This window comes from Peromyscus eremicus, chromosome 22, assembly GCF_949786415.1.
Source record: "Peromyscus eremicus chromosome 22, PerEre_H2_v1, whole genome shotgun sequence".
NCBI lineage: Eukaryota > Metazoa > Chordata > Mammalia > Rodentia > Cricetidae > Peromyscus > Peromyscus eremicus.
Window position 1 is genome coordinate 10,280,929 of NC_081437.1, and position 27,017 is coordinate 10,307,945.

A 27,017-nucleotide genomic window follows, 5' to 3' on the forward strand; every position below is an offset into this window, starting at 1 on the left:
CCTGGATTTTTGTTATGAATGTTACTGCACAGTGAGGCTGTGTGAGTGTGTGGGTGGGTGGGTGGGGGGTTATATCCTGCCACCACTCTCTTATTTTTAAATTAAAAAAAATCTTTTCCTTAGTATCTTTGTAGATTAAATTCGGTACATATAAATTCCAGAAAGAATGGGATAGATTTTATAGCAGTCTTGTTTTTTTGTAGAAAGGAAGTGCATAAAAAGAACAAAATTAGACTTACAGAGGGAAAAGGTGAAACAATAGTATTTGAATTAGACAAAAGGAAAACTATGTGTTAGAAACTATCCGTGGGCGCTTCCCTGTGATGGCTTTGTAAACATCACGGCTGGTGCACCACAGAATCCTCTGGTCTGTGAAACAACTTTAAAATACAGGAGATGCCGTAGAACTTCTTTGGTCCTTATATATCAATCTTTTGTTGTTGCTGTTTTCTGACAAATTTGAGATATTATTGGAAAACTGTTAAGAGTGATAAATTATTTCAATGTAAATTTAGCCATGGTCAGTAGATTGTAATTATAAAATAATGTAAGAATAGTTTTCTAAGGATGAAATAAATACTTCTTGTAGTATTTGCACCTTTTTATATGTATGTCCAGTTATAGAAGTGTCTGTTTTTACTCCTAGAATGGGGATACATCAAAAGGAAACATTGCTTTCTGGTAATGCATGGACAGGCATGCATAGACCACCACATTCATCTCCTTTAGTCCCAGTGTGTGTGAGTGAGTGAGTGAGTGAGTGAGTGCGTGCGTGCGTGTGTGTGAATGTGTGTGTGTGTGTGTGTGTGTGTGTGTGTGTGTGTGTCAATGTGTGGGTGTCTCTGTGGGGGGGGGTGTCTGTGTGGGGGGTGTCAATGTGTGGGTGTCTGTGTGTCTCTGTGTGTGTGTAAGTGTGTGTCTGTGTGTCTATGTGTGTGTGTGTGTCCATGTGTGGGTGTCTGTGTGTATGTCAATGTGTGGGTGTCTCTGTGGGGGGGGGGTGTCTGTGTGTGGGGGTGTCAATGTGTGGGTGTCTGTGTGTCTCTGTGTGTGTGTAAGTGTGTGTCCGTGTGTCTATGTGTGTGTGTGTGTCCATGTGTGGGTGTCTGTGTTTCTATGAATGCTAACTATATATTATCTCATTTCCTAGCTTCCCTTTTTTGGCTTTTGGCACTTTAATATGTTCAGTGTTTAATGAAACAATTTAATGTTTGATCCCTGAAAATTATAGGTGTTAACTTTATCAGAATGCTTAGTAAATTTTTATGACAAACTTAAATTTAATCATATTTTCAATGCCTGTATTTTATGTATTTTGAAAAGCTATCTGTACCACAGGAACAAGTACATTGTATTCTCTGGTCTGTTGGACTCTAGTATGTTGACCTTCATGATAATTTATCTAATTAATTATTATACTAATATCTGTTTTCTTCCTTTCATCTTCTCTTCAAAGTAGGGAGGGAGGGGAGGAGGACTGAGTGGCAGGATCCAAGGCCAAAGAGCAGTGCTTTGTAATCTGCGGAGAAGGAACGCAGTTAGATTTGTGGCTGTGTTATCTCTGTTCTCACAGCAACTCCACTGAGCAGGCGTGACTGTTCCCATCTTACAGAAAACAGATGGGAAGGCGGGCGCTCAGCACGGATGGACGGATCAGCCAGGCCACGCTGTCAGTGAGCAGTTACTCCTCCACACCGGCTAGGTCTCACGCTTGTTCCTTTTCCACATTTCATTTCCTCCTTACTGTCCCATCAGAGAATAACAAATTTAGGGAACATGGGTTCAGATTTTATTCTCTGGTGTAGGAGCAGCCTTTTCTAAAATAAAATTTTCACATTACTTACAAAAATTGCCATTAGTTAGAATAGACTTTAATATAGACAGATATAATACTTGAACTGCCTTGGTTTTGTGGCATGCTATTAGATTTGCCTGAACTCACAGCATTTTGTTTTAAATATAATTTAATGAGGATGGATGTTTTGCTAACGTTTGTGAGTTTTATAGGTTTTTAAAAATCATTGGAGTATTTCTATACATAGGCTATTTAGTGGACAGCGTGTCTCTGCAAGGTTAGGTAATGACTCACTAAGGCCTGGTGTCTGTGCTGCATCTGTTAAAAAGGTTAAGTAGCCTGCACAGTGCTCTTGACATGCAGGCCTCTCTACTGCCAGATTACGGTGCGTGCAAGTGATGGTCTCGGAAACAAGGTCAGGAAGTCAGGAAGACTCGCAAGTGTGGTCAGCAGAGGTACAAGGTGTACAAATGCTCCGGAAGGACCTCTTGCTTCCCTCCCTCCCAACTGTTATCCTCCATTTCTTTGGAATCATGGCTGAATTGGGCTGGGGGGTGAAAAAGAAAGAAAACTTTTAATTTTGTGCTTAGAATAGGTGTTCTTTAGAGTCATGTGGTAGATAATTTGGGTGGACAAGTCTAAACTCGAATAGAACTAGCTTTTCATCAGTCCGCTTGCACCATCCTGTTTATTCAGGTGGTCTTCCTTTGAGTCCTTCTCTAGTTGGCTTGCCTTTCAGCCTGTGTTTGATACATTATAACAATTAGCGTTTCTGTTTCTAACTGACAGAGTTATTGTTTGCTTTGGGATGTGGAGAGGGAGGGAGAGAGGGAGGAAGGGAGGGAAGGAGGGAGGGAAGGAGGGGAGAGGAGAAGCCACCTCCATGTTAGAATGTTAGGAGAAAAGAAGTACTATAATCATACCAAGAAATACTGACACTTGAAATTTATGGTCAGTAATAGAAGAAAAGTAGAAATTAAGAATGAAATTCATTGGAAGCAGATATAGAGATCAGGGACCCAAAGAAAATAGGACAGGTTGAGTTGTTCTTTGCATCTTCCACCATCTTTTTTGAGCCAGAGTGACCTGACCTCATGTTTCTTGTGCCTTGGCCTCTTGAATGCTAGGATTACAGGTGTGCCACCATCCCGTGCCCAGAATGAGAGCTTTAAAGCAGCAGTGTGAGCATAAGAGAGTACTGTAGGAAATTAAAAAATAGGATCATCCATGTGAAATTTGAGAAGTTGAACTAGAAAGGAGGGGCAAATAGGAGAGAAGAAAATCAGATAATTAGTTCAGTTGACTCAACATCCAGTTTAAGAGTTCAGAAAGGAAAATAAAATAAGGCTAGGATGTTATGACAGACGTAGTACAAGAAGATTTCCTAGGGCTGAGGAGCCTGGGTCCCAGCACAGTGAATGGAAGGCAGTGCCCAGCCGTGGGGCTACAGAGATGATGGCTTCCCAGTTAAGAGCACTTGCTTTTGCAGAGGACCAGAGCTTGGTTCCCAGCACCCACATGGTGCCTCACAACCATCCATAACTTGGATCCCATGCTCTCTTCTGGCCAATGTGGGCATCAGGCATGCACATGGTGAACAGACATACAGCAGATAGAACACATGAAAAAAATGTTTGTAATTGAAAAGAAATTAAATAGCAATACCTTTAAAATTCTGAAGATACATAATTCCATTCCTGTTTTTTTATATTTGGCTAAAATTATTAACCAAACTTGAAGATAAAACTGTGTATTTGAATTAAGGACAAGGAAGATAATACCTTTTTTATTCTGCTACTGAGAGACTAAAAGCCAGTGTACAAAAGCAAGTATAGCATCTAAACGTCAATTAAAATAATTCGGCCTACAGTACTGTTCAACTAGCCTGTGTTTGTCACTCCTTTAGAACAGCATAGCGTAAGTATATGTGCAGTTTGGCACTGTGGATGTGTGTATAAGAGCTCTAGAATGGACAGGATTGGGATGTCTTACTGTGTATTTCTTGCCTTTTTTATATGGGCAAATATTAATTGTAGTTAAGAGAAAAATTAGAGGGAAAAACTAGGAAATGCATGGTTTGCCTGTCCCCTCCCCTGCGTGCTGTGGTATGTGGCTGAAGAGCAAACACTACCTCAGCCTTTGAGGAACTTGGGTCTGGTTGTTCGGGGAATCAGGCATGGAAGGGAATGGGCATTCAATGGCTCCAGTCAGATAAGGAATGTTCAAAGCCAGGCTCAGTGTGGTCTCAGTGGACAGGCTGCTTTGGAGCCGAGTACTGCTTTTTCTAAGATCAACAGAGGTGGCAGCTTGACTTGAGAGCACTCTAAAATTTCAGCCTTCATGAGAGGAGCACAGACAGACTCTAATCTCAGATGTCTAGGTTAATACATACATTCTATTTGTATTTACACAGAAACCAGCCTGCTTCCCATTGCCAGCCCCAGGAGCCAGGGTGAGGAGTTTTGTTGTTGTTTTGTTTTATTTGTTTTTAAAATAATAACAACAACAGTGAGCTATACTTACTCCAGATTATTTTTTCTGGCTGCTCAAAAAACAAATGGCTAAGATGTCCATAAATGTTCTTTTTCCAAATCTGCCAAACACTGGCTTTTCCCCTGTCTGGAGATCTACCAACTTCTGGAAAATTATCCCATGTTTTGAGTACTTTCAGGCAGGTGTTGGGTGGGAATACACTTACCAGGTGTCTGAGCTAGACACCACTAAGCAGGGACTTGCTTAATTCTGTTGCAAAGGAAAATCATACTGTATAATGAGTATTCTCAATCTTCTTTCACTTAGTTGTTGGGAAAATATGTCAGTGGATATCACATCCTACTAGTTATGGACAGCATTGAAGTAGAGAAGCATTTACCTGATGTCTGGTTGGTTTTTTAGTTTGGTTTTTCTTTGTAAATAAATCTTGGGAATTTATCTACTGGGAATAATGAAGTATCGAGCTTGATTAAGAACAAATCCATGCTCCCTCCCCTTTTCTGATTTAACTTGCATGAAAGTTGAAAGTTTGTGGGAGACCAAGAAAGTCAGAGGTATTTTAGTGTGTTGGTGAGGCTCTCTTCATTTGAATACAGGAGAGACAGGAGACTCCCTGGACCAGATGGAATTATCTGTGATAATGGCCAGTGATCTCTGGACACACTTTGTCAGAGCAGATGAGTGGGTTTTAACAGGTTAGCTTAGCTGTTAGCTTCCCTGTTCATATACCCTGCTTAGATTCAGTCAGTGATCCTGGCTCAGAAGCCAGGAGCCTGTGGAAGGAAAAAGTGCAGGTGGGGACCTTTATCTCACTGGACTGGGCTGTCTGACCAAACCACAGGGACATGAAGTCCTTTGAAAACTGACCTGTCTGGGTCACAGTCTGTCCTTGGCTTGCTAAGCAGCTGCCTGCCATGGGTAGAGATACCAGCCTAATAAAGAGCTGGGATACCTAGTTCTGTGCTTACACCCAACCTGTGTCTCCATCTTGGGAGGCTCACTTAATTCCTAACGATTAATAATCCAATTAGATATTCTTCAGGGGCAGTTCTTAGTCCTAACATTGTCCTTAAATTCTGGGACTATGGTGATACCTCACCTTCCCTTGCGTGACTTGAATTGACAAAATAATATTCGCCTTAATGAAAATATCTGTATAATTTAGGCTAGGAACTTAAAGGGCAACAAACAGAATGTTAGAGATAGAAATACTGGGATTTATGCGAATCTATTAATTCTTAATGAAGGAAATAGAAATTGCTAGATGATGGCTTAAAAGTCTGCTAGATGAAACGGCCAGCAACAGAAGTGCATGTTCAGTGCCTGTGCGTGAGTTGATCTTTTGTGTATGCAGAGTCAGGGTGAAGGGATTGAGACCTCTGGTTGACAAGACAGCCCACTCTTACTTGGGGCAGGGTTTGTAGAGTGGATTACCGAGGGAGGACAGTATTTGCTAAGTACCTACAATATGCTGTCTACCATTCTGGATACTGGGATTAGAGCAGAAACAAGGAAGATTTGGGGCTGAAGGAGCCAACATTCTAGTGAGGAGATAATTTTTAAGCATGTTTCAGTAAAAGACCATTAACTGTTTACATTATACAAAAGCTAAAGTTTGTGAGTAAGGAATGGTGGGGATTGGTAGATGGTGTGTACTGCTTAAGCCAGAGGCTGGAAATTCGGGGGTGGCGGGAAGTGAGGAGGAGGGAGCAGGGATAGTGGTTCTAGTCTCATTTAACCTTACAAATGCCACAAAGTCTAGACTGTGCCCTGAAGCTCATGGTGATGTTGCAAAAAGAGATCAGCCTGAGCATCACCCAACACAGCCTGCTTCCACCAGAATCTGTGGTTTGTTTTAATGCAATAACACATTTTGTTATTATAATGTGCACAGATTTTTTACCATCTCTACTATTTTTAAGCTCAGAAATAGTGTGACATTCTTATATTATTATTCCTACCACCCATCCCCAGAATTCTTTTTTATCCTCGAAAAGGAGAGTGTTATTAAACAGTATCCCCCATTCCCCTAACTCCTGGTAGTTACCATTTTATTTATTTTTTCTTTAAAAATATGTAACAAAGATTTTTTTAATTCATCACAAAATTTTCTTAAAATATAAGACAGAATCTTGAGTCTTTTAATAGGTGGTGATGACTGTAAATGTTTGCCATCTCCAGGGTCTCAGGTGGAGTGCATCATGTCTGTAGCAACATAGTCACGGAGCCACAGCTTCAAAAGCACTATCCTCGGTGGCTTTTTCCACGAGAGACTTGGCTCCATGCCTGGGATAGTACCGTGTTCTTTCAGAACATACACCACAGCTTCATAGGAGTAGCCACCCTTACAGATGCTCCAGAGCATCACTGTGGGACAGACAGTTCTAGAGAGGTTTGGCTGAGGTGGGGAGATGCATCCTGAGTATAGGTGGTACCATTCCATGAGGTAGAGTCCTGGACCAGGACCTACAGGGCCATGGTTAAGCTCTTTGTTGTGGGGGCGGGTGGAGGAAGGAAAGGCTAGGGGGCAAATGATGTCATTAGAATCTCAAAAAAAGAAGTGTACATTTTAAAAGGAACCCAAGTTGTATACGTGTTACATATCTCATTCTAAAGTGAAAGAAACTCAAATGCAAAAATCAAGTCCTGGGGTTATTTTTGAAAAGTGAAGTTATGCCAGGCAGTGGTGGCACACGCTTTTAATCCCAGCACTCGGGAGGCAGAGGCAGGCGGATCTCTGTGAGGTCGAGGTCAGCCTGGTTTCAAAGCGAGTTCCAGGAAAGGCGCAAAGCTACACAGAGAAACCCTGTCTTGAAAAACCAAAAAAAAAAAAAAAAAAAAAAAAAAGTGAAGTCATACCTTTCACTAATGTCTCTTAGTTGCCCACACTTCTCCCTACCTGACACTGGTATTTCTTCTTCTTCGTGTGACCTCAACTCTTTCAGTGCCCTTGCATTTCAGCCCGCAGGGCACCTTCAGTGGGTCCTGCAGGACAGGTCAGGGGAGGAAGCTCACTTTGCTTCTGTTTTTTCCAGGTTGTCTTCATTTTTCCCTTCCTTCTCCCACACGTGGTGCAGGTCCGGGCAAACGTCACCACCCCTGCCTCTCTCTCCCTGACTTTTAAGTCCTAGCTTTACCAAATCCATGATTCCTGGTTGATGGTTTTGTTTCAGCTACCACTCTGAGCTCCTGGGTAGCTGATGGGAAATCTGCTGGCAGGCTTCCTCAGGCTCCTGTGGTGGAGGCCGCTTCCTCTCACTGCTTGCGGCTGTCTTCATTTGATGACCACATGCTTAGGTAGAGCTTTCTTGGATCTCTCCGTAGAGTTCGCTGAGCTTCTTGTGTGCTGATCCTCATCTTCCTTCACACAGGAATGTGCATCATTTTCCTTAGATCCTATCTGCTCCTTCCTCCTTTTCCTTAGAAACTGATGGTGTCTATGGTGGGCTCCTTGGTGGTGTCCCCAGGCCCCCAGGCTCTGTCAGCAGATGTTTGTTTCTGTTCCTCAGGCAGTCTCTCAGTTGTCCGTCAGCCACCTTGATCATTCCCCTCTTTCTCCTTCAGTGAAATCTCCACTTCAGTTATTCTCCTTTGCAGCTCTAGAATTTCTTTTCGTCCTTGTTTATAAGCTTAGGGTTTTCTCTCTGTAGTGATCTGGTTTTGTTAATGCATTCTTTCTTGACTTTCTCCATGCATCTTTAAGACAGTGGATTTACAGTCTTGATTTAGCAGGTCCACCCACTGGTCTTTTCTGGGATGGTTTGGTGTATTTTCCCCCTGTGAATGGGTGATTTTTCTTTTTGTCCAAAACTGTGTATTTTAGTCTAGTGTAAGTCCAGCATTCAGATTCTTCTACCTGTCCCCAGGGGTGAGAAATTGGGCTGGTGTTTTGATTGTTGAAGGTTGTGTTAGTGCTGGGAGTAAGCCCGAGGTAAACACGAGCTCTTCTCCAGTCTTCTGAAGCATGAACCTCGTCACTGGGGGTGTGGACTCCCTTTCTGAGTATCTTTATAAATATGGTTCCTGTTTTTCCAAGTCTGGCTTTCAGAGGGGGGCAGCTGCAGCCAGGTTTAACACATGATGCTTTGGACAGAGGCACTTTAGACAGTTATGCAAACCCAGCAAGTGATCTGCTGAGGTGTAGTCTGTCACTTAGATGCCTGAAGACAGACAGAAAGGAGAGAACGGTGTGGCCACAGAGGCAGAAATTGGAATAATGTAACCACAAGCCAAGAAACATTGGCCATCACCAGAAGGCAAGAGATGAAGGTGGAATTTTCTCAGGGAGCCTCCAAAGGGACCCTGCTGACACCTTCAGTACTAATTTCAGATTTCTGGCCTCAAGAACATAGTAATTTAACACAATAAAGTAACTTGTATGTTGCTTGCTATTGAGTCTTTCCCACAGCCTAACTCAATGCCCTTAATTATAACACTTTTCTGTACAACCAACCACCCCAAAATTTCATGTCTAAAATAACAGCTTATAATTTCCCACAGTGTTAAGGGTTTGCTGGATTCAGCCGGATATTTCTTTTGTACTGTGTAACATCATCTAAAATGACCTCAACTAGGGCTGGACAGGCTAAGATGAGCTCACGTTCATATTCCAGTCCTAGAAGCAGGAGCACAAATGACCGGAGGCTAATGGGACTTCTCCAGCAGGGTCATTAGAGCGCCAAGAGGGTGAATACAGAAGTGGCCTTGACTCTTAAAAGCCTAAACCCAGACTAGCACAGTGCCATTTCCACGGCCTCCTTTGATCAAAGCAAGTCACAAGGCATTCTGGAGGCAAGGAGTTGGGAAGAAAACTTACCTCTTGAAAGAAAGGAGAAACATACACCCAGGGGAAGGAGCCTGCTGGTCATCTCTGCAAACAGTCTAGCACAGATCCCTTACAAAATGATCATGGAATCAAACTGCTACAGATGACTTGATGCTGAGACTTCTGAGATGATGGACTTCAACAAGAAACACTTTCTTTAAAATTTTTTTTTCTTTTTAAGATTTATGTATTATGTATACAGTGTTCTGTCTGCATGTATGCATACAGGCCAGAAGAGGGCACCAGATCTCATTATAGATGGTTGTGAGCCACCATGTGGTTGCTGGGAATTGAACTCAGGACCTCTGGAAGGTCCTGAAATGAAAAAAAATTTGTGTGTGTGTGTGTGTGTGTGTGTGTGTGTGTGTGTGTGTGTGTGTGTGTGTAGAGGTACTTACGTGCTGTTGTATACATGTGGAGGTCAGAGGCCAGCTCATGGGGGTTGGTTCTGCCCTTCCACCATGTGGGTCCCAGGGATTGAACTCAATTGCCAAGTTTGGCAAAAGTGCCTTTACCTGCTGAGCCATCTCTCCACCCCTAGAAACGTTTTCTAAGAAACAATTCAACAATTCCTTATGAGAAAAAGAGAAAAAAGGCCATATAAGCTGTGGGGATGGAAACTTGCACATGAGCAGAGTTTAAGGAAGGCATACTGACTCACCTCCTGGCAGTGGAATGAGAGATGTGTTTCCAAGCCCTCTCCTGGACCACTGGCTTCCCAGGGGATGACTAGCAGCCAGAACACTCCAGAACCAAGACTTCTCCCCCCTCTCTCTGGATAGAGTAATCTAAAGCCAGTTTAGCAGCTTGGGAACTGTCCATCTCCAGAGCAGCTTCTGAAAGGATCGGGTTAGAAAAGCCCTCAGCAAGTCCAGGAAACTGGCAGCTGTCTCCAGAGCACAAGAAAGGAGGCAAAGAGCAGAGAGAAGAGAGGAGATGTGATCCCTTTTAGCACTTTCATAGAGGTCCTGAGGCCCAAGGCTTTCCTCTGTCCTGGTAGAATCACTGCAGGGGTCACAGAGGCTTGAGGGGTTTGTTTTGGGGGTGCTGAGGGTCAAAGCCAGGCCCTCCACTTCTGCCACAGGTGTTCTGTCGGTTCCATCCCTGTCCACGGGCTTGACTTGTAGACGGACTCTGAACTGCTGGTACCAGCCTTAGTTTCTGTTGTTGTTGTTGTTGTTGTTGTTGTTGTTGTTGTTGTTGTTTAGACGAGACCGCTGTAGGTAGGCCCTGATGGTGATGGTCTCAGACTTGGTGGTCCGTCTGCCTCCACCCCGAGCGCTGGGATTATAGGTGTGCAGCAGCCCTTACAGCGGGTTTCTTCCGTTCTCATTGCCGCACTCATCCGTGCGCTGACCTTTACCACTGCAGGGTGCGTGCTGCTGCCAACCCAGTGGGGATTGGGGATAAACTTCTAAGAATAGAGTCAAAGATGGTCTGGTGGGGTTCCAAATCCAGACTTCTTTTTCCTGAGTCATCTGTGGTTTATTAGTTTGCATTTGATCGTATCCTTTTAATTCATGTGTGCGCTTTGTCTTCTGTGTAGGCCTGTTTCCATTTGGGGACCTTGTTTTTCTTCAGATGAGTTTACTGTTTTATCAGCAGTCACTGTGGCAAGGCCCTTAGCTGAATTTCTCTCCTCTGGGCTGGTTTTATTGGCCAGAATGTGGGGAGCAGCCCCGTTTTCATAGTTTATTGGGTCCCATTTGAAACAGGAGCTGCAAACCTCCAGGTTTTTGCCGTCAGCGTTTATTTCCATGTAACAACAGAGTTTATGGCGTTTGCTCCATGGCCTGTGAATCAGTCCTGTTTTTCAAAGCTGGGCACAGCCTCCGCCTTTGCTGCTGTTTACTGTGGAGCTTTTCAGGCCTGCCTGCTTTTGCTTGCCCTTGCTTGCTTTTCTTTTCAGTCCTTTGTGCGTTACTCTATTGATCCCTCTTCTGAGATGATTGAGAGTGATGAGCGGCATGTATCGGGCCTCTTGTGGGATAACCTGATTTTCTTGCATACATGTTAAACTAAACGCCTTTTTTCATTGCATTATTGCTTGTAGGGATGCCTTTGTTAAAGCTCCAGCACATAGACTTCTGGCATCTTAACTTTTCCTCTATGTGGCAGATCGTAAGGACAGAGTTTCTAAGAGACTGAAGCTCAGTTTAAGGGAAATAGTTGCGGGAAACATGCATGTGTGGAGGACAACTTTGGGGAGTCAGTTCTTGCTCTCCACATTCTTCTGAGGCTGCTTTTGTCTGTCTTATTTCTGCAGTATCTACTCCAGCTAACTGACCCACTAGCTTCCAGGTATTTTTCCTGTCTCTGTCTTCCATCTCATGTAATCCCATGCATACAGTCCCACTGTATGCATGCCACTACACATGTGTGCAGGTCAGAGGACAACTCAGGTGTTTGACCTTGCCTTCCACCTTGCTTGAGACAGGATCTTTTGTTGTTTGTACCTAGTATGTGCTGGGATTACAGATAAGCAATTCTGCATCCAGCTTTTCATGTGGATTCTAGGGATCAAACTCAGGCTTGCACAGTAAGTGCTGTTACCCACCGAGTGTCTCTGTGTGTGTGTGGGGGGGGGGGTGCACAGGTACCCAGAGAAATCAGAGGCATCTAGGATTTCCTGAAGATAGAGTTATAGGTGCTTGTGAATGGTTGATGTGGGTACTGGGAACCAAATTCAGGTCCTCTATAAGTGTAATACATGTTCTTACTGGAATTTATAATTTTTTAAGTTTTTATCTATGTGTATATGTCTATGTAAGTATATGCTATGTGTATGTGGGTACCCTCTCAGGCCAGCTGTAGTTACAGGCAGCTGTCAGTTGGGTGCTAGGAACTGATCTCAGGTTCTCTGGGAGAGCAGCAAAAGCTCTTAACCTTAGGCCAAGGTTTTTAAAACTGTTAAACATTGGGCTGGATTTAGTGTATACCACATGGCCTAAGCTCAGATGCTTTTCCAGAATTCAAGGGCTAGAGCATTATCATGATTAGATATGGAATGTGCAGACAGACCTAGTAACTTGCAGAACATGGCTGGAATGGAAACCACTGTTTACATGAGTTAGCCGAGGAGGATAAGTCCTTTCGTATTAATTTCCTGGTTAGTGTCCCCAAAGGAACTTCTGAACTCTGGGAGAGACCCAAAGTATGCTGCACAGAAGCCGCTGTCATAAGGTGGCTTCAGGTGGACACGGGAGTGGGTGTGTTTTGTTTTGTTTGAGACAAGGTTTCACTCTGTAGCCTAGACTGGCCTTAAACTCAGGATCACCCTGCCTGCTTCTCCAAAATGCTAGAATTACACAAGTGTGTCAACATACCTGGCTGAAACTATCCTTGATATATCTGTAAGTGCAAAAAAGCAGATCATAGAGTAATCTATAAGGAGAAGGAAGAGTTATAGATGGACAGATCAACACTTAAAACTGGTGACTGAACTTGGAGGCTTGAGTTTATTTTTTAGATTTTTCTGTGGGGTTTTATTAGCTGGGCTTTCTTCCACAAAGAAAGTAGGGCTAGGCAGGCATGTGGTACGAAGACTTGAATCCTAGCACTTGGGAGCTAGAGACTGTCAGGTGTCTGTGAATTTGATGCTAACTTGGTCTACATAGTCAGTTCCAGGCTAGTCAGGGCTGCATAGTGAGTCCTTTCTAAACAAACAAAAGTAAGCATAGGGGCTGTAGAGATGGTCTACAGTAGTTAAAGGCCCTGGCTGCCTTTGCAGAGAACCTGGGTTTAGTTCCCAGCACCCACTTGGAGGCTCACAACTACCTGCAACTCTAGTTCCAGGGGATCCAACACCCTCTTCTGGCCTCCTTGGGCTGCTTTTATGTACCTGGTACAAATAAACTCATGCATGCAAACACAGATATGCATAAATAAATAAATACTCTTTAATCTTTTTAAAACAAGAAGTTAGGCTAGCATAATTTTAATAAGACTTTTAAAATAAAACCAATCAGCACCAAGCAGACATTTCCATCAGTTTAGTAAACCTCCGCTGCCTACCTGCTTTGCTCCAGACATTGGCCAGGCTCTGTAGAGTCAGCACTGTGCTACTTGATTCCTTTTACCATAGAGGGGTTCTAGAGAGGTAGAGTTCTGCATATAGCTTCTGTGTTAACCCAAGACCTACAGGTCGGGGCAAAATGAATGCCTTATTCTTGTATATCCTTTGCCTGGGTTGTGAGTTAAGTTGATAGACAACAGATTAACAGTTAAACAAATATTTAAGGGTTGGAGGGTGGCTCATGGGTTCAGCATTTGTCCATAACACTGGTCACAGTAAAGTATATGGCTAATTCCAGCACTCTTATGGTGCGATAGGAAATGGAGGCAGGAGAATGACCTGGAAGATCGTGGACCACCTAGCCTGACATACTAGGTACAAACAACAAAAGATCCTGTCTCAAGCAAGGTGGAAGGCAAGGACAAACACCTGAGTTGTCCTCTGACCTCCACACATGTGTAGTGACATGCATACACACATAGCACATGCAAACACACACATAGAGATTAACAATAAAAATTAAAAACACATTAATTATGTGCATACACACAAGAATCCTACCACATATTGGACTTGAAGAGCCAGATGATTGAAGCTTCTTTACAACTACAAATAGGAACAGAGTCATGGAATTTTTTAGTTAAAGGCGGCTGAGGGAAATTATTTCCTTGGTGAATGAAGGCAACCACATTTCACAAATCAGCTTGTCTCTGAGCAGTCCTGTTTCCTATATACATATTCTCACCAATGCAGGTTTCATACAGATATAGATGTTGGAATAAGAGTTTTTGGTAGCTACCCAATGACTACTTTCTCAGAATAGCCAGGCCAAAATATGCCTATGAAGTATATTTTGGAATGCTGTATTTGGTGTCCTGTGGTCATATTTTGGGGACGTTTTGCCAAAGCCCCGACAGGTGTGTCCTTGGTTGGCAGGCATGCCCTTACCTGCTGCGTCTTGCACAGGCCGAGGGAAAGCTGCTGTGTGTCACCTTAGCCCTGGCTTGCTGGTTTTTGCCATGGCTGCCTGTTTATCCCACTCACACCGATGGGCTGTCTTTGCTCTCTCTAGGAGGGTGAGCTGACGGCAGTTCAGCTCTTTTCTTTTTTTCATCCTTTCTATTGTCTAAGAAGGTGGTTGGGCTAGTTTGAGTACATAGATAAACAAGTTTGAAATACCCTGTTTGTCTCTGAAGAATTTACCCCCAGGGCTTCTCATATCTGCAGAGGTAACATCAGCCTGTTTGCTTGTTGGGGTGAACTAGAATTGAACTGTTTGCAAGCCAATGAGATAAGCTTTATCTGTTTGTGTTTAAGAAATGTCAATCCTCACAGGGTGTCTCAGTTTGCCCACAGCGCCATTTCCGGATTGCCAGCGAGGACCTGGTGGGATTATTTTCTTGCTGTCTTGCTCCTGATTCCTTTTTCTTTGTCTGTCTATTCCTTTGCTTCTCACACTCAGCAACTGTTTCTTGCGGTTCTTATTTGTTTTGAGATGATCAGCTCTTCTTTGTTTACTTGCATTTGGGTGCTAGAGATGGAACCCAGGGCCCCACAGGCTCAACAAGCAATGCTTTAGAACTGAGCTACAGTCCCAGCCCTGCAGCTGTTCAAAGCTGGGCATCATACTTAGTGTCTGAGATACAGTGGGGAAAGCAGATAGCTTTAGTCTCCGCCTGGGAAAATAGTATACTCTTACTCGAGAGATAGGTGAGCAGGAAGTTGCGTGGATTACTGCTGTAAGTGATAAGATGGGGACAGCGTGGACTGTAGGGTAGAGCCAAGGAAATACACCTCACCCAGAGTCTTTGGTGTGGATGTGTTTTCTGTTTGTTTGTTTGTTTGTTTGTCTGTTTCAAAGCCTGTGTAGCATTTGTGCCATGGCATGCCATGTTTGGTGGTCAGATGACAACATGCAGAGGAGCTTGGTTCTCTCCTACTGTATGGGTCCTTGTGATTGAACGGAGTCACTAGGCTTGGCAGCAAGCACCTTGACTTGCTGAACCATCTTGCCAGCCCCACAACAGTTCATGAATGGAGCTGTTGACAGGTGGATCTTCTAAGAGTTAAAACCTCTTTGGGAGGCCATCGGGGGTACTACCCTTTGAAGGGAATAAAGTAGTGGACCCTGAGTCAGTTCTCATAAGAGCATATTGTTGTAAGAATAATCCTTTGGCTTACTGTGGTTTCTTTTCCTGTAATAAGACATCATGACCAAAAACAACTTGAGGAGAAAAGGATTTGTTTCAGTTTACACTTCCACATCATAGTCCACCACTGAGGGAAGTCAGGACAGGACCTCAAGCAGGACAGGAACCTGGAGGCAGGAGCTGATGCAGAGGCCATGGAGGAGTGCTGCTTACTTGTTTCCCATGGCTTGCTCAGCCTGACTTATAGCACCCAGGACTACCAGGCCAGGGATGACGTTGCTCATAGTGAGCCCTCCATCAATCATCATCAATCAAGAAAATGTACCACAGACTTGTCCACAGGCTAGTCTCAGGGGAGCATTTTCTCAGTTGAGGTTTCCTCTTCCAAAATGACTCTAGCTTGTGTCAGGGTGACATAAAACTATCCAGCACACCCTGATTTATGATTAGTTCTCTGCTTCCTGTCTGATTACATTTTTTCCTTCTACACACTTATAGATGTGATACTATCTACCTTGATGTCTTTACCAGAGCCAAGCTGATGCCGGTACCATACCCATGAACCTATTGGATTGTGAACAGAAATAAACTTGTTTTCTTTGTGTAGCTCCCCAACCTTAGGTATCTTGTTAGAGCTAATGTAAAACTGTCTTGGACTTGAGATTTCAGGAAAGATGTTTTAGAAGAGGCTTGCCTCAGTTGAAAACAGAAGATTCATCTGGAGTTAGCCTGAAAAAAGAAGTGGTAACATGGGGGACATACTCCCAGAGAAGATACAACATTTGTCAGAATATGGAGGCTAGACAGAACATAGAGTGTTGATGGCATTAAAAGACATTCTATATGACTAGTTATAAAGATGAAAAAGAAAGATATTTAGCACAGTCTTTAGGAACTTTTGGTTCATGATAAGTTGTGGGAATCCTTGCAGGCAAGTATATAGAGCTCAGGTCTTCTGTTTTGGTAGCCCTTGGCCCTTTAGGTGAGCTACATGAGAAACTGTGTTTTGTAGCTAGAGTTTTCCTGCCTGGCCCACAGTCAGGACAAATCTCTCTCACCTGCCAGTCCCACAACCGCTCAGACCCAACCAAGTAAACACAGAGACTTATATTGGTTACAAACTGTATGGCTGTGGCAGGCTTCTTGCTAACTGTTCTTACAGCTTAAATTAATCCATTTCCATTAATCTATACCTTGCCACATGGCTCGTGGCTTACCGGCATCTTCACATGCTGCTTGTCATGGTGGCGGCTGGCAGTGTCTCTCTGACTCAGCCTTCCACTTCCCAGCTTTATTCTCCTCCTTGTCCCACCTACACTTCCTGCCTAGCCAATGGCCAATCCGTGTTTTATTTCTTGACTAATTAGCAACACATTTGCCATACAGAACATCCCACAGCAGTGTTTTCTTAAAGTAAGGCTATTAAGGACTTTAGACCAGGACACCTATTTTCTCAGAGTCAGATGTCTCCTTAGAAAACAACTTGTTTTGCTAATACCTGATAAACACACTGGTGCGTATGGGCCTTAGCCTCTAGAAGGACAGCAGCAATAACAAAACAGTGAACCCTCTGTGTTTAGGATCTTCATCCATGAGCTCAGCCAATCATGGGATGGTAATATTTGGAAGAAGCATTGCATATGTTCTCAACGTGGTCAGACTTCTGTTCTTACATTATTCCCTAGACAGTGCAGTAGAACAATATGTGCAAAGCATTCATATTGTGTGGGTATGGCAAGTATTATAGAATGACTTAAAGGACTAGGCCACTGAGTACCAATAAATTCTCCTATCTGCAGGGGTCTTGGAGCAAGCCCCTCCTCCCATACTGAGAGACAACTGTGTATTTTCAAAAAAGATATAATAAAACAAACTACTCAGCTCCGAGAAACAAAACAGTTAAAAAGTTCACACAATAAAGTTTAGCTTTAAGGTAATGTACCGTATACCTCTAGGATAGATGGCCTAGTAAATATTTTCTAAGATAACTGAATGAAGTAATTTGCTATTTGGAACAGTTAGCTTCAATTCAATTAAAATAATGCCTTTAATCATTGAGTAGTAGTTCAGCAGCCCTTTTATCTGGCAATATTATGGGCAACAGAGCCTAGTTATCTATCAGGACAATTTCTAGATCACAGCCATATGGTCTGTATAAGTGAAACTGCTTGTCTTCCTATCTCACCTTAGAGATATCAGACCAGTAGGGAATGACTGATTGCCCTGGCAGTTACTAACTGGTTCCTCTGTAGGATGATGTGCGCTTTTTGTGTGTGTTAGTTAAATAGAGAGATGTGTATGGGCAAATGAACTGATGTTTCCTCCTGTGATTGTTTTAATAGGTCTGTCCATTCTGTGTTGACTTGTCTCCCTTTACTTATTGGTTCCCTGTAGTTCTTTATATATTCTGGTTACCAATTGTGTAGTCCCATTTGTGACTTGTATTTCTGTCTTGAATTGAAAACATTTTATTATTACAAGTTTCAATGTATTAAACCCCTGTTACCTCCATTGCTCAGCTTCAACTGTGGTCAGCATTTTGCCCATCTTAGTTCCTCCATTTCTTACTTTCCTGGAGCTTGTAAACACCATGTCATTTTTCCTATAAATCCCTTTGGTGTACATGACTAAAGGAATTGAAGAAGAAATACCACTGTGTTATTACCACATCTAACAAAGTCAATTCCTCCATATGCACACGTCCCTTGCTGGTTTACAAGGTTCTCTGTGTTTGATTTACAGAGCCAGGAACCAGGCAGCTTCTGCACATTGCAGTGAGTCTACTTTCGCTCATTTCTTTGAATGTGTGAGTCTTGAAAGCCTCTTGCTTTGTAACACTTTATATTCTTCTGCTGCTGTTGCCTTATTAGTAGAAGTTAGCTGTTTTCCTATGCAGTATCCACAATTCTGAGTGCTCTTGCAATATTGTTTAGCTTGTTCTGTTGATCCTCCATATTTCTAGGAAAATGGCATTAGAAGTACAAACTTGGTTACATTTAGATTAACTTTTCCTTTTTTTATTTTATTGGGGTTCTTTTTGTTTGTTTGTTTTTTGAGACAGGACTTTTCTTGGTAGCTCTGGCTGTCCTGGAACTTGCTTTGTAGACCATGCAGGCCGGCCTCTAACTCACAGAGATCTGCTTTCCATTGCTCCCTGAGTGCTGGGATTAAAGGCGTGTGTCATCACTGCCTAGCTTAGATTAACTTTTCTTTAGGTAGAATATTTTATAGGTGATGATATGGGTGATTTCTTTGTGTGTGCGTGTGCGTGTGCGTGTGTGTGTGTTCCTTCTCATCCTCCTTCATCATCATTGTTTTTTTGAGGTAAGCTCATAACTATGCAGCCCTGGTTGGTCTGGAACTCCCTATGTATTATAGACCAGGTTGGCCTCAAATTCATAGCAATCCTCCTGCCTCAGTCTTCCAATTTCTAGGATTACAGATATGTACCAGCATCATTGCTATTTTTTTAATTAGTTGTCTAAGTATTGATTTACTGTCCTAGAAAATGCCAGGAGCTAGGAATCAGCAATTTTGTGCCCATACCTTGAGCTCCTGTGACCACAGGGTAATAAAAAGAGAGACTGATACTTGTGCCTGCTGTGGGTTATTTACAGAAGAGGAACTCAGGATTGAACATGTCTATACTTTGTCCAGAGGGAGGCGCTGTGCCTTCCAGGCTCTGTGTATGTGAGCATCCTGGAATGGAGTCCATAGAAAAGACCAGTTGCTGCTTCACTGTGCAGAGTGTGTGATCATGGAAGAACTTCTAGACACCTGTCTCGATGACCTCCATCTACTGCTCTCTTTTAGTGGTGCTGGTGTTTTTAAGACAGGATTTCATGAATTCCAAACTGGCCTTGAACTTCCTATGTGGCCAACTGTTGCCTTGAAATTCTTACTTTTCTACCTCCACTTCCTGAGTGCTGGGATTACAGGCGTGTGCCGATATATGCAGTTTCGTGTGGTGCTGGGTATCAAACCCAAGGCTTCAAGCATACTGAGCCAGACCCTCAGCCCCAGCCCTTATTTCTGGATTAATGTTGAAGACTAGATGAAAAGACAATATAGAAAACCACAGAGCCTTGGGTTTGCCAGACTGTGGTACTGATTATATATCAGGTGCTAGGGGCTACAGCTAATATTAATACTGAAGGTTGCATCCGTTTCATTGACAGCAATTTAATTAAATGATGTATTAGACCAAATGCATGGATTTAGTCTTAATTTGTCAGGGCTAACAACATGGAGACCTCATGGGAAAACTCCCCAAAAGTCAAGACTGTTAAAAACTTTGTTTTCATTATTTCATATTTTTCTTTATAGCTGTTTTTAGGCCTTAGGTACAGTAGAATTTAATTTTGTATATATTCGTTTTAGGGGGCTTTTTGTTTGGTTTGGTTTGGTTTGGTTTGGTTTGGTTTGGTTTGGTTTTTCGAGACAAGGTTTCTCTGTGTAGTTTTGGTGCCTGTCCTGGCTATCACATTGTAGACCAGGTTGGCCTCGAACTCAGAGATCTGCCTGGCTCTGCCTCCCAAGTGCTGGGATTAAAGGAGTGCCCCACTGCTGCCCAGCTAAGATTCAGTTTTAATGAATTACCTTATCATTATTGATTTGTTTATTTACTTATTTGGTTTTCTGGAATTCATTTTTGTTTGTGGAAGTGTCATGTGTAGCCCAGGCTGGCCCTGAATTTCCTGTGTAGCTAAGCTGTTCCGGTATGTCTTGCACCGTGACTGGATGAGTCCTCAGCCTTGTGCTTTCCTGGTGGTCTGTGGTGTCTCATACACGTTTTAGGATCTCTGCTCGTCACTTCCACACTCGGGGCACAGAGTTTGTCTGAGAATTGTAGTGCACGTGTACAGATTGGGAGTTTAATCTGTGTAATAGCAAATGTTTTAGCCCTTGTGCAAAGTGTGGAGCGGTCTTCCTTTTTCAGGAGCATCTTCTTCCTAAAAATATGACAGGATAGGTACGATGCTCAGTGGGTAAAGGCTCTGACTGCCAACAAACCTAAAAACCTGAGTTCAATCCCTGGGACCCACATAGAGGAAGGAAAGAAAGAAAGGAAGAAAGGAAGAGAGGGAGAAAAAAAGAAAAGAAAGGAGAGCAAGCCCTGAATGCAGAAATGTATTTGAGATGAATCTAGGTCATAGACGTTCGTGTGAAAGGCCAAACCATAAAGCATTCAGAAAAAAATTGTTACTCTGAAGGAGGCAGAGATTTCTTAGGTTGTATAATACATGAATCACAGAAAGGAAAATGATAAATTACTGGACTTCATATTTAAAATTTTCTCATCTAAAGACACTATTAAGAAGTAAGCTGGCCGGGTGGTGGTGGCACACGCCTTTAATCCCAGCACTCGGGAGGCAGAGCCAGGCGGATCTCTGTGAGTTCGAGGCCAGCCTGGGCTACCAAGTGAGTTCCAGGAAAGGCGCAAAGCTACACAGAGAAACCCTGTCTCGAAAAACCAAAAAAAAAAAAAAAGAAGAAGTAAGCTGACTCAGGAGAAAAATGGCTATGTTGTGTGTGTGACAAAGGAAAAGCACAATGTGTTTTTAAGATGGATAAAAAAATATTTGAATAGGAGGCCACACGATGGCTAAAGCATAGAAAGATTGCTCAACATCATCAGCCATCCAGGATATGCAAAGCAAAATCACAGATGTCACAAGTGTGACTAAAATGGAAAAACAAGGTAAAAGCCATCAGCAAGCCCTGGAAATGGTGGAGACCCATCGTAACCTTGACTTTCTGATGTTGGAGTATAGAGTCATGGAGCTGTTTGGGAAACTTTCCTAAATGGTAAGCAGATGTCATGTTTATTCTCAGATATTAGCCCAGAGAAATGACAAAATATGATCAAGAAAAACCTTGTTTTAGAATGTCAGGATAGCAATTGTATTCAGAATACCCCCCACAAATGAAAGGTGCCAGTGCCTGCCAACAGAATGAATTACAGACTTCTGTATGCACATGGTGGAATTTTATTAGCAGAAAAAGCCAGACTGCGGCTGCAGCCAGTATTGTGGACAAATCTCAGCAACTTTCTGCCAAGTGAGAAAAGCCAGACAAAAATTAAAAAATGTACCACTGCATTTTTGTGAAAGTTTAAAATAGATGAAACTAAACTGTGGTAATAGAAATGAAATCAGTGGTTGCTTGGAGAGGCAGGAGCTGGCTGAGGAAGGAGCATTATGGGAAATCATGAGTCTTGATGGCAGTCAATTTGCGTGTATGTGTGAGCCGACTGGCAAGACAAGATCTGAGCAATTTGCTGTCTGCATAATGCTTCAGTTTAACAAACTGTGACCTGCGTCTTCACTAACAGGAGCGTATGTCTAGAGTTGAAACAGTGAGCAGCTTGTGAGTATTTCTTTGTAGTTAGGCCTTTTCTTTAATCGCTTTAACAGACAGGCCTCTTTCCTAAATGCTTTACTAAGTTTGAGCTTTTTGGCCTACTGTGTGTGCAGTCTGAGGAACTATTTTTAGCACCTTCTCTGAGTTCGAGTAGTTTCTATAAACATGGGAAAGATGACCCTTACAGGTATCGGCTGGAGCAGTGCCTGTAGGGGCTTACTCACCAAGTTCTCACTTGTGGTGCCACTCTCCAGAGCAGTGGTTCTCAGTCATTTCTCGTTAGATCTTCTCACATACGTTTGGTAGTGTCTAGAGACATTGTCATTGTCACGATTCGAGAGAAGGATGCTGTGCTACTGGCATCTAGTGGGTCGAGACCATCCTGTAGCGCAGAGGACATCCCCCACCCCTGAAGAATTGCTTGGTCCAAAATCACATGGTGCCAAGGCTGGGAACCTTGTTCTAGGCCTCTCCTTGTCTCTGAGTCCGTCTGTCAGTTGACTGTACTCCGCTCCAGTCAGTTGTGCAGACTTGGCGTGTTCCCATTACGTATCTCTTCCCTGACTGGAGTTAATGTCAAGTATTTGTAAGTGTATGTCATCTTAACTATGGAGATGAGTCCGTGCATCAGAAGCTCTTCCAGCTGTGCATCGTGTGTGGTGACTATTAAATGGAAGAGCTGTAGGTTTTCATTAAATAGCCAGATATGACCTTACTGTTTTCCTTTAAAGAGGGAAGGTGAGGGCTTTCTTATCAAATCAGAGGATATCAAAGGTAACAATTCTCTTTTATTTCTTCCTCCACAGAATGACAGGAAGAGAGTTTTTCTCACGCTTTCCAGAACTGTATCCATTTCTTCTCAAACAGTTGGAAACTGTAGCCAGTACAGTGGACAGGTAAGGCAAGAACATACTGGATGAAGTGTAGTCACAATGCTTGGACAGGGTGGCTCATGCCTGTAATCCCAGCCCTCAGGAGATGGAGATAAGAGGATTGCCACCAGTTTAAAGCTAGCCTGGGCTACATAGGCAGACCTTTCTCAAGAAAACAAATCCTGGGGGAGGAGGAGCTGTGGAGAAATGGCTCAGCAGTTAAGAACACTGTCTGGTATTCCAAAGGACCTAGTACACTTCCCCATACCCACATGGTCTCACAACTGTCTGTAAATCCTGGTCAGGGGATCCAGTGCCTTCTTCTGGCCTCTGTAGGCAGCAGGTACAGTGAGTGAGGTACACAGACATCCATGCAGCAAACACCTGTACACATCAAATAAAATAATAAAATGAAAAACAAGCAAACACTGGAGTAGATGAAATGACTCAGTGGGTTAAGCCTGACACCTGAGCTTGATTTCTGAGACCTGCATTGTGGAAGTAGAGAGCCAGCTCTTGAAATGTCTTCTGACTCTCCCAAGTGTGCTTTGACACGTACACACACGGGGGCGGGGGAGGATTTAAAACAAATTTTTAAAAAATTTTAGCGATAATAATTACGTTATTTTCCCTTTTTCTTTTCTCCCTCTAAATCCTCTCATGGACCTCCCCTTGCTCTCTTTCAAATTCCTGGCCAATTTTTTAAATTGTTGGTATGTGTGTGTATGTGTGTGTGTTCCTGGATTCATAAATATAACCTGCTCAGTCATATGTTACTTATATACATATGTTTTCAGGGCAGACCGGTTGGTATTGATTACCAGTTGGTGTGTTCTTTCCCAGGAAGATATTCCTCCCACTCCCAGCATTCCATAATTGCCTATATTTACGAACTTCCCTCTTCCACATTAGCATGTCTGTTGGTGTCTTTGTTTGGTTATGTTTAGGCAGCCATGTTGGCAAAACTACTTGGATATAGCTTCTGACATGTCTAGAAGACACAGTCTTACAGCAAGTAGAAGTTTAAAAATTAAAAACAAAAACCCAAACACCAAGCAAGGTGAAGGAGCTCATGAGGCTCCCCCTCTCCCTGAGGGTCTGTAAGTGGTGGTACAGCCACTAGTGAGTAACCATACTCCTGTGGATAGCCCTTCACCCCTGCTTCTCAACCAACTGTAATGAAACTCATGGAAATCAGAGGGGATCGCGGGTAGGAGGGCATGAAAGAGGATCAGAAATTTCATATGCACTTATCACTACGTATACTTTATGTGTCTGTCTGCATGTTGGTATGTACATGCACGTGGGTGCCCACAGAGGCTAGAAGAGGGCATCAGATCACCTGGAGACATGACTCAGTGGTTAAGAGCACTTGCTGCTGTTTCAGGACCCACGTTCCCAGCACCCATGTCAAGGCAGATCACAAACGCCTTTCACTCCAGTCCCTGGGAATCTGATACTCTCTTCTGGTCTTCATGGTTATATATGTATATACACATATGCACATAGATATATACATATATACAGAGAGAGAGAGAGAGAGAGAGAGAGAGAGAGAAATTTTTTTTTAAATTTTGGATTAAAGAAATTTGTTTTTCCATAAAGTGGAAAGCCTGCAAGCCTGAAGACTTATGTTCAATCACCACTACCCGTATAAAAAGTTTGATGTAGTGGCATGTACACTTGTAATTCCAGTCCTGGTGATGCGCACATAAAAGGACCCTAGGGCTTGCTAGTCAGCCACACTAACCTATTGGGTAAACCCCGGGCCCCAGTGAGAGACCCTGTCTCGAAAGACAAGGTGGGATTGGCAAGATGGTTCAAGCCTGATGACCCGTCTTGTGTGCTTCAGACCCACATTACAGGTGGAAGGAGAGTACCAACTCACAAGTTGTCCTCTGACCTCCCCATCACATGCACAATAATAATAAATATCCTTTTAATTGAAGTTTTAAAAGAGCTAAGGCGGGCAGTTCCTGGAGATTGACATCCAAGGTTGACCCCTTGCCTACACACACACACACACACACACACACACACACACACACACACACACACGAATTATTTCTTCCTCTTATTTTCTAAGATCTCTGTTTAGATACTAAATTTGCTTAATAGATTCTTACTATTTTGTATTTCTGGCCTGTTGCAGCTCACCACTGTTAAACTACAGCAGTTTGCTAATTAATCAGGTCACCTGTGGTCAGATGTAGGTCTACCTGAGCCAAAATGACCAATGATTTTAGAAACATAAAGCAGAGTTGTTTAAGAGGGCTTTGCGGCCCCTTGGGCTGGAGAGAGTGTTCTCCTTTCCTCTCAGTCTTAGTCTATAGATGATAGTAGACTTTACTACGGACATCTTAGAACGTACTTTTTTTTCACGTCTTTGTACTGGTGTGAATGCATACGACTTGTCTGTAGTGGGAAGATGTAATTATTATCGATGACATTTACTTTTGTTGTGATACATTTTCTCTAATTGCTGGTTTGTGCGGGTAGGATTTTCTGATCCTGGTGAGTAATGGCCTATTCATGCTTTCTCAACCCCATCAGACGTGGCAAGCTTCACATTTCCTGCTCTGGACACACAGCCTGCTGGAGAAAGACTGGCTTTAGGAGAGGATGTGTGCGGCAGCTTTGCTTTGCCAGAGACCTCGCGTGTGCACGTTAAAGTGAAGGGGAAAGTGACAAACTGTGTCTGAGTAGTGCCTGACTTCTTCAGTCTGAAATCTTTGACGCATAATATCTTCTTTGCAGCGAGACGGGAGAGCCTGATCGCCACCCCAGCATGTTCCTTTTACTCTTGGTGCTGGAGAGACTCTACCCATCTCCGATGGATGGCACGTCGTCTGCACTCAGCTTGGCACCCTTTGTTCCTTTCATTATCAGGTAGTGTCCTGGTGTAGGGAACTTGAGGGAAATGCCTTATCTTGTTCTTATTTGGGGAATTATAATCAGCATATTGTCTTAGGAAGCCATTGTGTGAAATCGGGCCGGTGAGGCTTTCCACCATGCTCCTGCCTGGTCTCTAGTGCTTCAGAGGAAGGAGGTGCTTAGACTGTGGGTGTGGTGCAGGCGCCTTAGAAGCTGCTGTGTCGGTAGCATTTCCCATGGAGACCTGCTGATGGCTGTGTGGTGTTGACAGGAGATAGTCTTTTGAAAACACTGCCTAGGGTTCGCATTATACTCCACTGGGCCAGCCAACACGTGTGTGGAGCAGGCGTGATCCTAGCGTATGTTCCCCGTCCTGCGGTTTAAAAGACTGTCAGAACGTCTATCTGGCTCTTGACTCTGGTGGGGTCAGAGCATCCAGGACCTGGCATGCCTGTGCCAGTGCCACATAGCCCATGGTCCCACTTACCTTCTCTTTCAAACTTGGAGTGCTTAAAAAGATCTCCAAGCGCCGGGCGGTGGTGGCGCACGCCTTTAATCCCAGCACTCGGGAGGCAGAGCCAGGCGGATCTCTGTGAGTTCGAGGCCAGCCTGGACTACCAAGTGAGTTCCAGGAAAGGCGCAAAGCTACAGAGAAACCCTGTCTCGGAAAAAAAAAAAATCTCCAAGCATAGGGTGCATGTGGACACACACCAACTACAGCTGCTACAGCTTCTTTGGAGGGACCAAAGGCTCTGTTACCTCTTTGGAGGTGTCTGTCACTGTCTGATGTCTTTTATTTTGGATGAAGCACCTTAACATGCCGACCTCCAAAAAGCATTTGTATTTTCTAGCTGTCGTAGTTTTAACAGTTTTCGCCTTTCTCCTTAATTTCTTGTCTAGTTGGTGCCTTTAATGTATCTACTGAAAGATTGAAATGGACTTGGACAAAAACATGAAACTTGAGAGAGTGTGTTTATTGTTTGTGTGGTACTTTGGGCTCTGCTTCCTGGTCTCACGTACCTGACTTACGCATTTCCATGTGAGAAACCATTAAACACAAGATTCTGACATGTGATTGCTCTGACCATTTGTTTGCCGGAGCTAGGGCTGTGGCTGTGTTATCTTTGATCACAGAGATGACTCACTCAGACGGGTTTCTGTTTCCTGATACACAGTTACTGACTGCCTCATTCAGCATTTGGTGATTCATTTTAGAAATTTGGGTGGTAAATTTTACTTTCAAGAGCCTTAACAGTATTCTCTTTCATGAACACTTGTAGGAGGAAGTGGGGGCTAAGTGGTGTTTTCAGAAAGTCAACACAAGGGGAAAGGTACAAACAGAGAATCACAGTGTACATCAGAAACCAGGATATGCCATGGACCCTCATCGTCTGTGTTGAGAACATTTGCTTTGCAGAGGCTTTTATAAACTTTCTGTGGTCTGCTGCTTCTAGAAGCAGGAAGTTGCTGTATTGAAAATATCCTTCCAAATGAACCTGTTTGTATATCATCTGAGTATATACATGGTATTGAGAAATAGTCAAAGATTACATTAATATAGAAGATTTAAACATTATTCTGAAACCAGCTTAGTGTGTTGTTAATGTATATGTGGCCACGTCAGTGACCC

General features: G+C 43.2%; 1 protein-coding gene across 3 annotated transcripts in view; it reads left to right on the forward strand.

The window, feature by feature from the left end:
- Thada (THADA armadillo repeat containing) overlaps positions 1-27,017 on the forward strand; it is a 300,981-nt gene that overhangs the window by 112,918 nt on the left and 161,046 nt on the right. For all 3 annotated transcript variants that reach the window (XM_059248542.1, XM_059248543.1, XM_059248544.1), the window contains exons 27-28: positions 22,448-22,537; positions 25,271-25,402. In XM_059248542.1, coding sequence (XP_059104525.1) covers positions 22,448-22,537; positions 25,271-25,402 — 222 coding nt within the window. The remainder of the gene's footprint in view (positions 1-22,447; positions 22,538-25,270; positions 25,403-27,017) is intronic.